At 36.6% G+C, this 15,117-nt stretch overlaps 1 protein-coding gene across 1 annotated transcript in view; it reads left to right on the top strand.

Moving 5' to 3' along the window:
* The window catches only part of CDH8 (cadherin 8), a 367,090-nt gene that overhangs the window by 161,754 nt on the left and 190,219 nt on the right, over nucleotides 1–15,117 (top strand). The window contains 1 exon segment of the mRNA XM_030299517.1: nucleotides 215–334. Coding sequence (XP_030155377.1) covers nucleotides 215–334 — 120 coding nt within the window.

A 15,117-nucleotide genomic window follows, 5' to 3' on the forward strand; every position in this document is an offset into this window, starting at 1 on the left:
GAAGTTATGACAGAGTAGTTTATCTCCATATTTTTGAAGAGATTTCTTATTTTCCTTATTCCCACACATGGATTTCTGTATGATATGCTTGGCAAAATTTAGCTCTTGGCAAAGGATAATGTGTTAATTATTATCTTTTCTCTCCCTCTTTTTCTTCTTTTTTTTCCTCTTTCTTTCATTCTTCCTTCCTTTCTTCTTTCTTTCTTTTTTTTAGGTACGTCTGTCACTAATGTAACAGCTACTGATGCTGATGACCCAGTTTATGGAAACAGTGCAAAGTTGGTTTATAGTATCTTGGAAGGGCAGCCTTATTTTTCCATTGAGCCTGAGACAGGTTTGTGGCCTAAATTTTGAATTCTATTTACCATGTTATTGCTTCAGGGAAACACTTTTCTTGGGATTTGGATTATGAAATGTCATGGTTAAGTACTTCACTGCCTGTATCAATAATATTTGAATGTGTTATTCCTGTGCAATGTGTGCTACATGGCAAGCCCAACAATCATTTTGATACAGATTAAAACAAATTGCAGACCCATTATAGAATATCACCTATTTAACAGATGGCCTGGCACCATTTTTCATCCTGGGGGGAAAATGGGTTTATACATCAGGCACACTTAAATATCAGATTTAAGAATAAAGCCAGTTGCTTATTGGCTCTGTGATTCTTTGCGAGTAATACTTACAAATCTTTTTTAAGTTTCAATTCCCCTATCTATAAATTGGGTATGGAATGTTATAATGAACATCAAATCAGGTAATAAATATCGACCATATAGTGCATGACATGTGGTAATCATCCAATGGGTGGGTATTATTATGTTTACTATTAGGTTGCTTATTTATAAATCAGGATGCTGATATCTACCCGTTAGAGATCTTTATGACCTAGTGGTGGTGGTAGTAATAAAAGTATTGCCAGTATTCGACCCAACCAGTATCCTGAATCTGGTGGTACAGATTTTAGAAATCATTAAGTTAGTTTCAACAACAAAACAAAACTTTTATAACACACTTAAAAATTATTAATAACAGTGTCTTTTGCATGACTTTTTATTCTGTATCTTGTGGTTCGGTCTGCAAATTTTCCAAATTGACAAATTCAATACATAGCTACGTATAGTATAGGTATAATATATTTTCTCTGATTCATGAGTTTTCAGTATTATTGAGATAAATTTCCATGTCTTACCAGTAAGTCAATTATTAATAAATTAAAAATTTAAAGCCTCTCTTTGCTTTTTTTTTAAACTCAAAGAGTAAAATCCTCATGCATTTAAAAGTGAGAAAAAGTACAATTTATATATAAATAGGTCATGTCTTAAAATTGAATTTAGATTTAGGAACAGGAAGGAACTCTTGTAAAAGACATTAATTAGGGGCATAATTACATACTCTTCCTCAGAGAAGAGAGAAGTCTGTTATAAACTTCATCTCATTTGGGCTCCTTGATGACCCTAGGGGAAGTGTCAGAGAAGGCAGTCAGCTGAAAGAGAGAGAAAAAAAGAGGGAGAGAGGGAGGGAGGGAGAGAGGGAGAGAGGGAAAGAGAGAGAAGTCTGGAGATGTCCTGTTGGCCAAAGTCACAGTGACAGAGTTGGGAGTAAAACTGGGACTCATCGCCAGGTCCTTAATTTCAAAACCATCTTTGAACTTTACTTTCCTCGGGAATAATTATGGAACAGAGGCTTCTGTAAAACAAAACTGTGTTGATGGCTTAAGTGGAGTTGAATCGCCTTTTCCTTTGCTCCTTGACTATTTGTCCACTTGGATCGTTTTGTTCACCAGGCCCAGCATAATCCAGCAAAAATGTATTCAGCATTCACTGTGTGCCAGACATTGAATTAAATGTAAGGAGAAAAATTCACAAAGGCTAATGTCAGCCTTTGAGTATCACACAATCCATTTTGGAAGACAGATTTTTGCTTTCAACATAAATACAAGGGAGTATGGTGATAACATTTAACTAATTCATATATCAAGAATAAATTACTATGAGGTATAGATGATAAAAGTCCCCTAGTAAGTCAGAGGATTTGGGTACTTTTAAGTCTCATTGACATCTATTGCCATTTGCTTAATCAAATGTCAGCAACATTTAATATTTACATTTTTACCCAGCATAATGAGTGTCTTTCTCAACATAGATTTATTTTAGCTTTATCATTTCTAATTTGAAAGATACAAAATTATCTGGTTTTATATTTTAGAAAGTTTATTCAGAACCCATTGTGGGAAATAAAATGGAGAGAAGAGATACTTTGAGAATGTATATAGAAATTGCTTAATCGATATTGGTTGAGTGAAGTTGAGATTTTAAACTAAAACAGACACAATGCAGAAGGAAATAGAGGCTAAATTCAGTAATCAGTAGTCAGCCTAAGTTCTTTTGCTACAACACAAATATGTACAAGTGAAATACAAACACTTGTGTGAATGCCTGCATAATTACACTTAGGTGTGTTCAAATGAAAGCAGAGTGTAAGTTGTTCCCATACAAGCTAAAGTTGCTTTGTGAGTCCCTTCCTCTGTGTTTTTAAAAATATTTTTGAAACTGGTATGAATTTTTTTGAGTGTTTGTGGCAGAAAAGGGCATGTTATGCATAAATTGATTAAGAAGACTTTTTAGAACTTTTATGTCAGAAAAATATAGAAAAAAAGGGAAAAGACCATTGAGCATTTGGGCTTTTTATTTTGTAAGCAAATGGAAAGTAAATACACTTTCTGGCAACCAAAATACGTGTACCAGTTATGTCCTCTGGAAAAGACATTGAGACAGAATGAGGAGAAGAAGTGGCTTAGTGGGGAAGGGCTATAAAAGATCAAAAAAGCACTGTCTTAGTTCTGGCTGCTATAACAAAATACCTTAAACTAGGTGGCTTATAAGAAACAGAAATTTATTTCTCACAGTTCTTGAGGCTGGAAGTCTCAGATCAGGATGCCTGCGTGGTAGCATTCCAGTGAGGGCCCACTTCCAGGTTGCAGGTGGCAGACTTCTTGTATTCTTGCAAAAACAGAGCGAGCTAGCTCCCTCGTCTCTTTGTATATGAGCATTAATACAGAGATCACATTGCCTCTTTTTCTTTCTTTCTTTTTGTTTTTTAAATGTTTATTTAGTTTTGAAAGAGGCAGAGGCAGCATGAGCTGGGGAGGGGCAGAGAGAGAGGGAGACACAGAATCCGAAGAAGGCTCCAGGCTCTGAGCTGTCAGCACAGGGCCTGACGTGGCACTTGAACTCACGAACTGTGGGATCATGACCTGACCCTCCATGGGGGACCCTGGAGCAAAAATGGCTCTTAAAAGAAACCCATAATTTACAAACATGGGTAGGCTTTAATACAGTCTGGCCATGCTCAGTCTTTGATTCTGATGTGTCTGGGAAGAAGAGTCCTCAACTTGCAAACTAAAACTCACCCTAAAGGTGCTTCAGCTGGAAGATGTCAGCTAAGTATACTCTTAGGCAAATTTTTTGTTGAAGAGAAATCCAAGCAGTGGTTCTCTGTGGCTGTTACAACATGTTGCAAACACAAAAGAGTAAATAAATTTGCCCTATCAAGTCAGCAAATGTGATGTTTAAAACAGTAATGTGCAGGATTAATATGTGCTTGGTAAATTACTTAGTCAAAACCTAATAGTAAAAGTATTAATAATTACATTTATTGAAAAAAATTGAAGGCTATGTATCAAAACCATTAAGAATGTCCACTAATTTTAGGGGCGCCATAGTGGCTTAGCCAGTTAACCGTCTGATTTCGACTGAGGTCGTCTCACAGCTCGTGAGTTTGGGCCCTGCATCGGGCTCTGTGCTGACAGCTCAGAGCCTGGAGCCTGCTTCGGATTCTGTGTCTCCCTCTATCTCTGCCCCACCCCTACTTTGTGCTCGTGTGCTCTCTCTCTCTCTATCTCTCTCTCTCTCAAAATTAAATAAACAAAAAAAAAAAGAAAGAAAAGAAAAAAAGAAAAAAAAAGGAATGTTCACTAATTTTGACCTAGGGATCTAAATTCTAGAAAAATAAAGAAATATTCAGGGATGAGCCCAAATTCATTACAAAAGACCTATATACCCCTACAACTCTCATAGGTGCCAACCCTGTACATAGTTAGTTGGTCTGTCCATGACTTCAGGAAGAGATGCAAAATAACTGAGACAGAATATGTTGGTTTAAATACCAATACACATTTCTACTGTGGAATTGTTCAGTTCCTTTTTTTTTTTTTTTTTTAATGTTTCTGTATTTTTGAGAGAGAGAGTGTGTGTGTGTTGGGGGGGGTGGGTGGGTGGGTGAGTATGAGCAGGGTGAGCAGGGAAGGGGCAGAGAGACAGGGAGACACAGAATCCAAATCAGGCTCCAGGCTCTGAACTGTCAGCACAGAGCCCTACATGGGGTTTGAACCCATGAACAGTGAGATCGTGACTTTAGCCAAAGTCCAATGCTCATCCAACTGAGCCACCTGGTGTCCCCTTCAGTTCCTTTTTTATTGTTGTTAAAGAACCAGGATAGTGAAATTTGTATTTTGGTAATAATTTTGAAACAATTGTTTCTCCTTAATTTAAAAAGAAATTTAAAGACTTAAAATGTTTACAGCAGTATTTGGTTTAGAATATAATTGAGAGAGAGGGACAGAGATATCTCATATATCCTTTGCCCCACAAATGCATAGTCTTGCCCATTACCAGTATCTTTGACCAGCACAGTACACTTTTACCAAGGATAAACCTACATTGACACATAATAATCACTCAAATCCATAGTTTGCCTTCGAGTTTATTTTTGGTATTGTACATTATATAGGTCTAGACAAATATATAAGGATATATATCATTGTAAGGATATGTATCAGTATAAGGATATATATTACTGTAATACCATACATATTTTCACTGCCCTAAAAATCCTCTGAGCTCTTTCTGTTCATCCCTCCCCTAATAACCCTTGGCAACTACTCATCTTTTTATTGTGTCCATAGTTTTGCTTCAGAATGTCATATAGAGTATGTAGTTTTCTTTGATTGCCTTCTTTCACTTAGTATATGCATTTGAGTTTCCACCATGTCTTTTCATGACTTGATCACTCATTTTTAAAATTTTATTATTTTTATTTTTTACCATTTAATTTATTTTTTTTTTCATTTACATCCAAGTTAGTTAGCATATAGTGCAACAATGATTTCAGGAGTAGAATCCTTAATGCCCCTTACCCATTTAGCTCATCCCCCCTCCTACAACCCCTCCAGGAACACTCTGCTTTTCACCATATTTGAGAGCCTGTTATATTTTGTCCCTCTCCCTGTTTTTATTTTATTTTTGCTTTCCTTCCCTTATGTTCATCTGCTTTGTATCTTAAAGGCCTCAGATGAGTGAAGTTATATGATATTTGTCTTTCTCTGACTAATTTTGCTTAGCATAATACCCTCCAGTTCCATCTACTGTTGGATTGGTAAGTTGCAAAAGGCAAGATTTCATTCTTTTTGATTGCCATCGATCACTCATTTTTTTAAGAGTTAAATAATATTCCTTCTCTGGGTAGATCACAGTGTATTTATCCATTCATTGGCTCTCAGACTTCTTAGTCCTTCCATGTTTTGCAAATTATGAATTAGGCTGCTATAAACATCGATGTGCAGGTTTTCATGATGATATAAGCTTTCAACTCCTTGGAGTAAATACCACAGAGTGCAATTGCAGAATTGTATGGTGAGAGTATATTTAATTTTGTAAGAAACATCCACATTGTCTCCTAAAGTATCTGTACCATTTTGCATTCCAGCCAGTATGAGTGCAAGTTCCTGTTGCTGCCATTTCCTCACCTAAATTTGATATTGCCAGTGTTCCAGATTTGGGCCATTATAATAGATGTGTAGTGGTATTTCATTACTTTAATTTACATTTCCCTGAAGACATGTGATGTAGTGAATCTTGTTGTAAGTGTATTTGGCACCTCTATGTGTTCTTTTGGTGTCTGTTAAGGTCTTTGACATATATTTTGAAATTTTTAAATTAAAAAAAAATTTTAACGTTTATTTATTTTTGAGACAGAGAGAGAGAGAGAGCATGAATGGGGGAGGGTCACAGAGAGAGACACACACAGAATCTGAAACAGGCTCCAGGCTCTGAGCTGTCAGCACAGAGCCCAATGCGGAGCTCGAACTCACAGACCTGAGATCATGACCGGAGCGGAAGTCAGATGCCCAGCCGACTGAGCCACCCAGGCACCCCCGTCTTTGACATATATTTTTAAAAACTAGGCCCTTTGTTTTCTTATTGTTTAGTTTTAAGAGTTCTTTGTGTATTTTAGATAGCAGTCCTTTGTCAGATATGTTTTTTGCAAACATCTTCTCCAAATTTGTGACTTGCCTTTTCATTCAGTGAAATACAGTACCTTTTACAGACCAGGGATTTTAAGTTTTAATCAAATCTAGCTTACCACTTCTTTCTTGGTTTGTGCCTCTGGTATTATATCTAAAAAGTCATGGTCGGGGCGCCTGGGTGGCTCAGTCGGTTAAGCGTCCGACTTCGGCTCAGGTCATGGTCTCGCGGTTCGTGAGTTCAAGCCCCGTGTCAGGCTCTGTGCTGACGGCTCAGAGCCTGGAGCCTGTTTCAGATTCTCTGTCTCCCTCTCTCTCTGACCCTCCCCCATTCATGCTCTGTCTCTCTCTGTCTCAAAATTAATAAACGTTAAAAAAAAAAAAGTCATGGTCATATGCAAGGTCATCTAGATTTTCTCCTATTGTCTGGGAGTTTTATAGTTTTGTGTTTTACATTTAGGACTGTGATCCATTTTGAGTTAATATTTGTGAAGGATGTAAGGTCTGTATCTGGATTCTGTTTTGTTTTTGCATGTGGCTATCCAGCATCATTTGTTGAAGAGATTATCTCTACTCCACTGCATTGCCTTTGCTCCTTTGTCGAAGTTCAGTTGATGTTGTTTATGTAATCCCATTATGGGCTTTCTATTCTATTCCGTTGACCTATTTGTTTGTCCTGTCACCTATACCACACTGTCTTGATTATGGCAGCTCTGTGGTAAGTCTTGAAGTCAGGAAGCATCAGTCTTTCTAATTTGTTCTCCCTTAGTATTTTGTTGGCTGTTCTGGGTCTTTTACCTCTCTATATAAACTTCAGAATCAGTTTGTTGATATCCATAAAATAATTTGCTGATATTTTGATTAGTATTGCATTGAATCTCTACATCAAGCTGGGAAGAACTGACATCCAGATGTTTCTGAGTCTTTCTGTTGATGAACATGGAATATCTTTCCATGTTTTAGTTATTCTTTTATTTCATTCATTGGAAGTTTGCTGTTTTTCCTCATATAGATCTTGTACATATTTGTTGGGTTTATATTTAAGTACTTTAGTTTTGGGGGTGCTAACATAAAACGTATGGTGTTTTTAATTTCAAATTTATCATTTTTATATAGGAAAACATTGGCTTTGTATCCTGCAGCCTTGCTCTAGTTTATTATGAGTTCCCGAAGGTTTTGTTGTTTTTATCTCTGTCGATTCTTTTGGACTTTCTGCATAGATGATCATGCCATATGTGAACAATGAACATTTTATGACTTCTTTCCCAATCTGTGTACCTTTTATTCCTTTCCTTGTCTTATTGTATTAGTAAGGACTTACCAGCATGATGTTGAAAAGAAGTGGTGAGAAGGAACATCCTTGTCTTGGACCTGATTTTAGTAGGAAATCTTCAAGGTTTTCACCTTTATGTATGCTATTAGTTGTAGGGTTTTTGCAGATAGTCTTAACTGAGTTGAAAAGTTCCCTTATGTTCCTATTTTACTAAGAGTTTTAAATCATGAATGAGAGTTAGATTTTGTCAAATACTGTTCCTTCACCTACTGATATGATCATCTGATTGTTCTTTTTTTAATCTGTTGATGTGATAGATTTTATTGATTTTTGAGTATTGACTCAGTTTGGCATATCTTGGATAAATCTCATTTGGCCATGACATATAACTCATACTATTTTTGGATTCAATTTATTAATATTTTGCTGAAGATTTCATATCTATGTTTTTTATAGATATTTGTTTATAGTTATCGTTTCTTAGAATGTCATATGATTTTGGTATTAGGGTAGTGGTGGCCTCATAGAATGAATTAAGAAGTATTTCCTCTGCTTCTGTCCTCTAGAAGAGATTGTAGAGAATTACTATAATTTCGTTATTAAGTGTTTAGTAGAATTAGAATAACCCACAAACGCATCTGGTCCTGTCCTCAGTTCATTTTTTATCAGGATTCTGGCCTTACCAGCAAGAGCCAGACTTGTAGCTATAATCATTATTGTGACAGTGAGCATCCTTTGAGCAGGCTATGGGACTTGAACATATTTATGAAATTTATAAAGAAGATTGCCCAATGGCAACTGTCATCAAGTTATTGATACTAGAGTATTTTTAATAATAATAATAATAAACAGAGCACAGGAGACAAAAAATCCCCTATGTGTCTTATTTTATCTTCACAAGAATGTTAAGAACAGAACTCTGGACTTTGGAAAAGAGAAGTTCTGCTATCCCCTTACTTGTTACATACAACTTAATGGAATTATTTTCTGTTGCCATAACACCTCAATCTCTCTACCTCAGGGAGCACTCCTTCTCTTGTTTCAGGAATAAATTTGAGATTACAGAAAGATTTGCCATTTGTTTTGCTTTTTATATTATTTCAGCTTATCATAATCAGTAATTATCTTACATATTGATTTTTTTTTTATATTTTGAAGTTAGTTCTAATGCTAGAATGTATAATCCGTGAAGGAATGGAGCTTGCCAGATTTGTTCCTTATACGTCCCTATGCCCAGCAGAATGTATGGCACCTAGAAGTCCTTCAGTAAGGATTTTATTTTATTTTTTTTTTTCAACGTTTATTTATTTTTGGGACAGAGAGAGACAGAGCATGAACGGGGGAGGGGCAGAGAGAGAGGGAGACACAGAATCGGAAACAGGCTCCAGGCTCTGAGCCATCAGCCCAGAGCCCGATGCGGGGCTCGAACTCACGGACCGCGAGATCGTGACCTGGCTGAAGTCGGACGCCCAACTGACTGCGCCACCCAGGCGCCCCCTTCAGTAAGGATTTTAAATAGGAAGACAAGGAAAAGAAAAGCAAAGGATGGATGGAATGGGGTAGAAGGCAGGAATGGATTAATAGAAAGAGAAAAGCTTGCTATAACTCATAGAGAAGATGTGTGATAAACCAGGTAGGGAATATAGCTTGGTTTTTAGTCTATATTCCTTCTATTTGTTCCTATGGTGGGAGTAGCCCTACTGTAACCCCGGATGTAGTTTTGTTGTGGTTGTTGTTGAGATTCACTTAGAGCTAAAATTCATGCCATTTCCAAGTCTCATACTATGTCCTAAGTGTCTAGCCAACACAGTGCTATTCTTGTACTTGCAAAAATGAGCCTTGAGACTGTGATAAACTCTTGCTCAGATTTAATTCAAGATCACATGTTGAGATAGAAAAGGGCCATCACACAAGGAAGGAATGGTTATTAATATATCCTCTTATTCGAGAGGTCACTGTGATAATAATGATAACAACAACAACAACAACAAAAACATGCAAAGGAAAGTATTGGTGTGTTTCCACAGTTTTCTAGGTGGACAGAGCAATAAGCCAGACTGTAGAGGGAAGAACTTCTGTCTCCATGCTACAAATGACAGAATTATATTTCAGAGAGAAAGGTAAAATGCTTTCCACATCTATCAATAAAATTCCCTGTCAAATTATGGCAAAAACAGGAAGAATGACAAGAATATAAACCTAAAGTCTTCATTTATTGAACACCTATTATGTTCTTGGTATTATGCTAAATGGGTTTGCATGCATTATCAAATTTATTTTAATTTATTGCACACAGTATTTTGAGATAGTTTCTCATGTCATCTCAGTTTTACTTATGAGAGAATGGAATGAGGGTTAAAATTGATATTTTTTTACACAAGGGGCTTGAAGAAAGATTCTAAGTCAGTCTGTCTGATATCAGTCTCCCGTTTTTCAACAGTCTCCTATATTCCCATCTGACTTCCAAGCAGTGTAGCTGAGCCCTAGGGCTATCATTGGTGTAGAAGAAAGGGACCTATAGATCTTGCAAAGTCCAGATATACTTCATACCTAGACATAGGAGGCAGTTCGGTGTCAAAGAAGATGTAAGCAGTAGTAATTGTAAAATGAATTATCATTTTTTATGAATAGTTTCAAAAGGCTGAAAATAGCTTATTTGTATTCTATAAGTACCTTCTTTTTTTGTTTTCCCCTTCATGCTACCCTCAATACCATATGTTTGCTTACAACATTGTGAGCAAAGACAGGGAGAAATGTGGCATCTATTTAAAAAGCACCAGTTTAAGGACAGCAGTGAGAAAACAGTTGCAGTCTATCCTAAGTGATTGAAGATGGAAAGTCTAAATGAAATGCAAGGCAAGTGAATGATAAATGCTTAATTATCCACAGAAACCAAGGTAAAGTTGCGGGACAGTTTAAATGTTGCTCTAGGCAAGAAAGAGTGTGAAAAATGACCTGCTTAAAAATAAGCTAACTTAAATCATTGACCTTTTTTTTTGAAACTCAGAACATCGTTCTTCGTTGGATACAAATAACATTTGTCTCAGTAGAACCTGTAAAAAATGCGCTAAGGAAAAAAATACTCTTTGGGAAAAAAAATCCATATAATGAATGGTTCTCTTTTAGAAAAATCAAGATAACACATGGAGTCTTTATGAAATGCCTTCATGGAATTGAGTCATTTTTATGCATTCTGAGTCAAAGTGATAAATTGCAAACACACGGGGTCTCTTTTTAAAACATCAGGATTGGGTGGATTATCATTTTCATTGCCAAAGGGACCAGCCAAAGAATGTTCTTAGTGCAGATCTTTGAGAAGAAATATTCAGATAAATTCAGGCAGACCAGCAATGCTAAGATACGAGTTAAGTGAGAATGTCTTTGTAATGCACATCAATCAATATTTACTGTCAACACTCTGATAGGTCATGTTCTGGGCATCAAGGGCACAATGTTGTGTATGGTAAATCCTAAAAAGAGATGTATATCGACAACTTCAACGGTGTGATAACATAGAACACGTGCCAGAATTCATGATACAAGGATGGAGCAAATTGCCACCTAAGCAAACGGTAGAAAGAAAAGAACAAGGGAACCTTTTAAAAGGCTGTGTTCTGAGAAAATGGTGGCACTTTAACCAGTGATTAATAGGGTAAACTGTTAAATAAAGCCTTACAGCAAGAGGAAATCAAAGGTATATGTGGTCACGTGAAAAAAAAATTGGATATTGCGGTGATACTGAGAAATTAAATAGTTTTCACTTAGAGGTATCAGAAGTTTTTTTTTTTGTTTTTGTTTTGTTTTTCCCTTAAGAGATTGTTCTGTATGAAATAAATTTATACCAGAATTTAAAAATCCAAGCTCCCACTAATTTTCTGCATGATTTTGCACAAGTACCATCACCTCTTGGGACTAAATATCCAATATTAAAAAACACCGATATCATTGCCATTTCCAGCATCCATAATATTGGGGTTAAGGAAGCACATATTCCATACTTTGCTTTTGATCTCTGCAAACTGAGAGTTCCTTTAATATTATTAATTTTTATTTTTATTGAATCAAGAAAAATGATTTTGGGTAGGATATTTCCACTTAGAGCAACCCAAAGATTTTGTTTGCGTTAATGGTAGATAGAAAAGTATTTCTGCAATGTTAAATACAAGACACCCATTTCTATTGAAACTACTGGATTTGGAGTGGAAAGTTTGACTGAAAGGTAAGAATGCCATGGAAATGAGGAAGGTGGCATTTCCAATTGCCTAAGGAAGTTACATCATAGGGGATAAAAACCCTTTCCTACATGCTGGCCAAAAGCTGAGGCATCTCCACCTATCACACAGCTGACTTGCTTTTAAAAATTACAGACTCCTCTACATCGGGTCTTCCTATGAAGTGGGTGGCTAGTAATGGGGAAGAGACGGGGATGGCTTCTTATATTACATGTGGAGTCTCTTTTAAGTCTCCTGGAAGGAAGGACAGGGACTCTCCATGAAGAAGTCAGGCTTGAAGTCAATAGACAGGAGGATTTGGAAGGGAGCCAAAGAGTAATTTTCTCACCTGTGAGGATATCCTTCTGTTGCACTCTTCATCCTATTTGTGTTTCCTTAATAGTGAAGTTCATCCATTTCTATAATTTTACAGGAAAGAATACAAGCAGAGAGACATACTTTTCAAACATAATGGCGCACGCATACGTGTGCGTGCGCGCACACACACACACACACACACACACACAGGCACACATATGTTCAGAGCAACTAAAGAGGGGAGGAAAGTATCAGTGTGTGAGTTTGCTTGTTTTAGGCCAAATGGGAAGAAAGAGAAAAACAGTTGCCTTTTTTATGTTGCTTATATTTCAGGTAGAAGAGCCAGCAGTGGATATTGAGTAAAAATCATAGGCGTTCACAAACTATGTGCCAGTGTCTTTATTTCTTATTTAATTCATATATCATATAAAGTAGCTATTTTAAGATAAATTCTTAGAAGATGAGGATTATGAGGATCTTTGAGGTTTAATGATACACTAAGTCAAACAGGTAACAAGTGTTTGGTACATATAGATCACAATAAATATTTGTGGAACTAATGAATGAATGAATAATTTAATGAATGAGTAATGAGAATCTAAAGCATGTAATTCTACCTGTACCTAAGTCTAAACTTCACTGTGTTGATGATAATGATGACAAAATTTAATTTTAAATATCTAATAGATCATTATCCTAATCTACTCAACGTTTATAGATAGTATTCCCAACAAATTCTACCCCTCCCCAGTTTTGCTGATGATTAAATCCTCATATCCCCAGTGAGCATGACAGCTGTCTGCATGCACACACTAACTTAACAATCATTTATTTTCTTGCTTGGAATCTCCTATGGGAGGTGAAATAGGTTGAGTAAGTTTTGTGGTCAGATTAATTGCTTTATGATTACTAAAAACAATGTCTCTACCCCAAGAACATAGAATAATTAAATATATTTGGGTAAATAAAAATAGTGTCATGTCATGTCACTTACACCTTTGGACAAACACTTTTTAAGTCCAGAGGGAGCTGTCCAGTGCTGACTGTAACTGAGGTTGAAAAGATGCATTTTTAGAGAAACCAAGGTCTTTAGATGTGCACAGTGAACAGAAAGACTATGAACCACCCAGACTCCTCAACATGTAACACATGCTGTCACACTGGGGTGCTTTGGGATGGATTTAAGTGGAAGCAAAAGCAAATACTTATTCGCAATGACATCCATTCAACCTGAGCAGACCAGCTAGGATCAAGGATTTTTCCAGCTTACTATGTATCATGTCCCTGCAGAATTAAACTGTAATTTCTATCTCTATGGTGATATTCTTTCTCTCCTTTGAAATATAGCTTTGAGTTTTATTTGGACTAGTTCAAAATGACTTCGTGAAGAAGGACAAAACTGTATTTGCATTGATTTTGTAGGAAAACATGGTTTATCTAAGAATGTCAAAGATTAATCAGTATCCAAGATAACGTACATTTTGACAACTCTTACATCAAAAATGCATATGTATAATATCTGGTGTTTTTTGTGTTAGTATAGCAGGTTTTATACAGTTGGAGGATATAATTCTATCCTCCATCCTTTAGGTCTAACTCCATAACCCAACATTTAAGATTACCTAAGATTATACTAAACATATCATGGAAATTCAATAATTGTTTTTAAATATTGTGGTAAGTCTGACTTTAGATATACCTCCCCCAAAAAGAATTATCTAATGTTCAAATTTCCTTGTCTGGAAAACAGAGTTAAACATCATAAAATTTTGTCTATGACTGTATATGTAATTATTGGAAGTTCAGCGAGGGGATTAGTTAATATTGGACACCCCTCTCACTTAAGGTAAAAGTAGTCTCTGTGATAGGTTCTGATGCGTGAATAGGAATTCACTAAGTGGCTGTAGGAGGAGAAATGTACAAATACTTCATCTGTTTCCTTGTAAGTCATATTCCAGAAACATCTCTGTGAAATTATTTCCTTTGGGCTAAAACATGAGATATCATAATTTTTTTTTGAGAAAGAGAGTTAAAAAAGGAAGAATTTCTTTTTTTTCCCCACTATATGAAGTTTATTGTCAAATTGGTTTCCATACAACACCCAGTGCTCATCCCAAAAGGTGCCCTCCTCAATACCCATCACCCACCCTCCCCCCCTCCCACCCCCCATCAACCCTCAGTTTGTTCTAAGTTTTTAAGAGTCTCCTATGCTTTGGCTCTCTTCCACTCTAACCTCTTTTTTTTTCCTTCCCCCCCCCCCCCATGGGTCTCTGTTAAGTTTCTCAGGATCCACCTAAGAGTGAAACCATATGGTATCTGTCTTTCTCTGTATGGCTTATTTCACTTAGCATCACACTCTCCAGTTCCATCCATGTTGCTACAAAGGGCCATATTTCATTCTTTCTCATTGCCATGTAGTACTCCATTGTGTATAAAACCACAATTTTTTTATCCAATCATCAGTTGATGGACATCTAGGCTCCTTCCATAATTTGGCTATTGTTGAGAGTGCTGCTATAAACATTGGGGTACAAGTGCCTCTATGCATCAGTACTCCTGTATCCCTTGGGTAAATTCCTAGCAGTGCTTTTGCTGGGTCATAGGGTAGGTCTATTTTTAATTTTTTGAGGAACCTCCACACTGTTTTCCAGAGTGGCTTTACCAATTTGCATTCCCACCAACAGTGCAAGAGGGTTCCTGTTTCTCCGCATCCTCTCCAGCATCTATAGTCTCCTGATTTGTTCATTTTGGCCACTCTGACTGGTGTGAGGTGATATCTGAGTGTGGTTTTGATTTGTATTTCCCTGATGAGGAACGATGTTGAGCATCTTTTCATGTGCCTGTTGGCCATCCGGATGTCTTTAGAGAAGTGTCTATTCATGTTTTCTGCCCATTTCTTCACTGGGTTATTTATTTTTTGGGTGTGGAGTTTGGTGAGCTCTTTATAGATTTTGGATACTAGCCCAAAAAAGGAAGAATTTCAACCATAAGTGTGGGGATCCTGTCTA

The sequence above is a fragment of the Lynx canadensis genome, chromosome E2, assembly GCF_007474595.2.
Source record: "Lynx canadensis isolate LIC74 chromosome E2, mLynCan4.pri.v2, whole genome shotgun sequence".
Lineage (NCBI taxonomy): Eukaryota > Metazoa > Chordata > Mammalia > Carnivora > Felidae > Lynx > Lynx canadensis.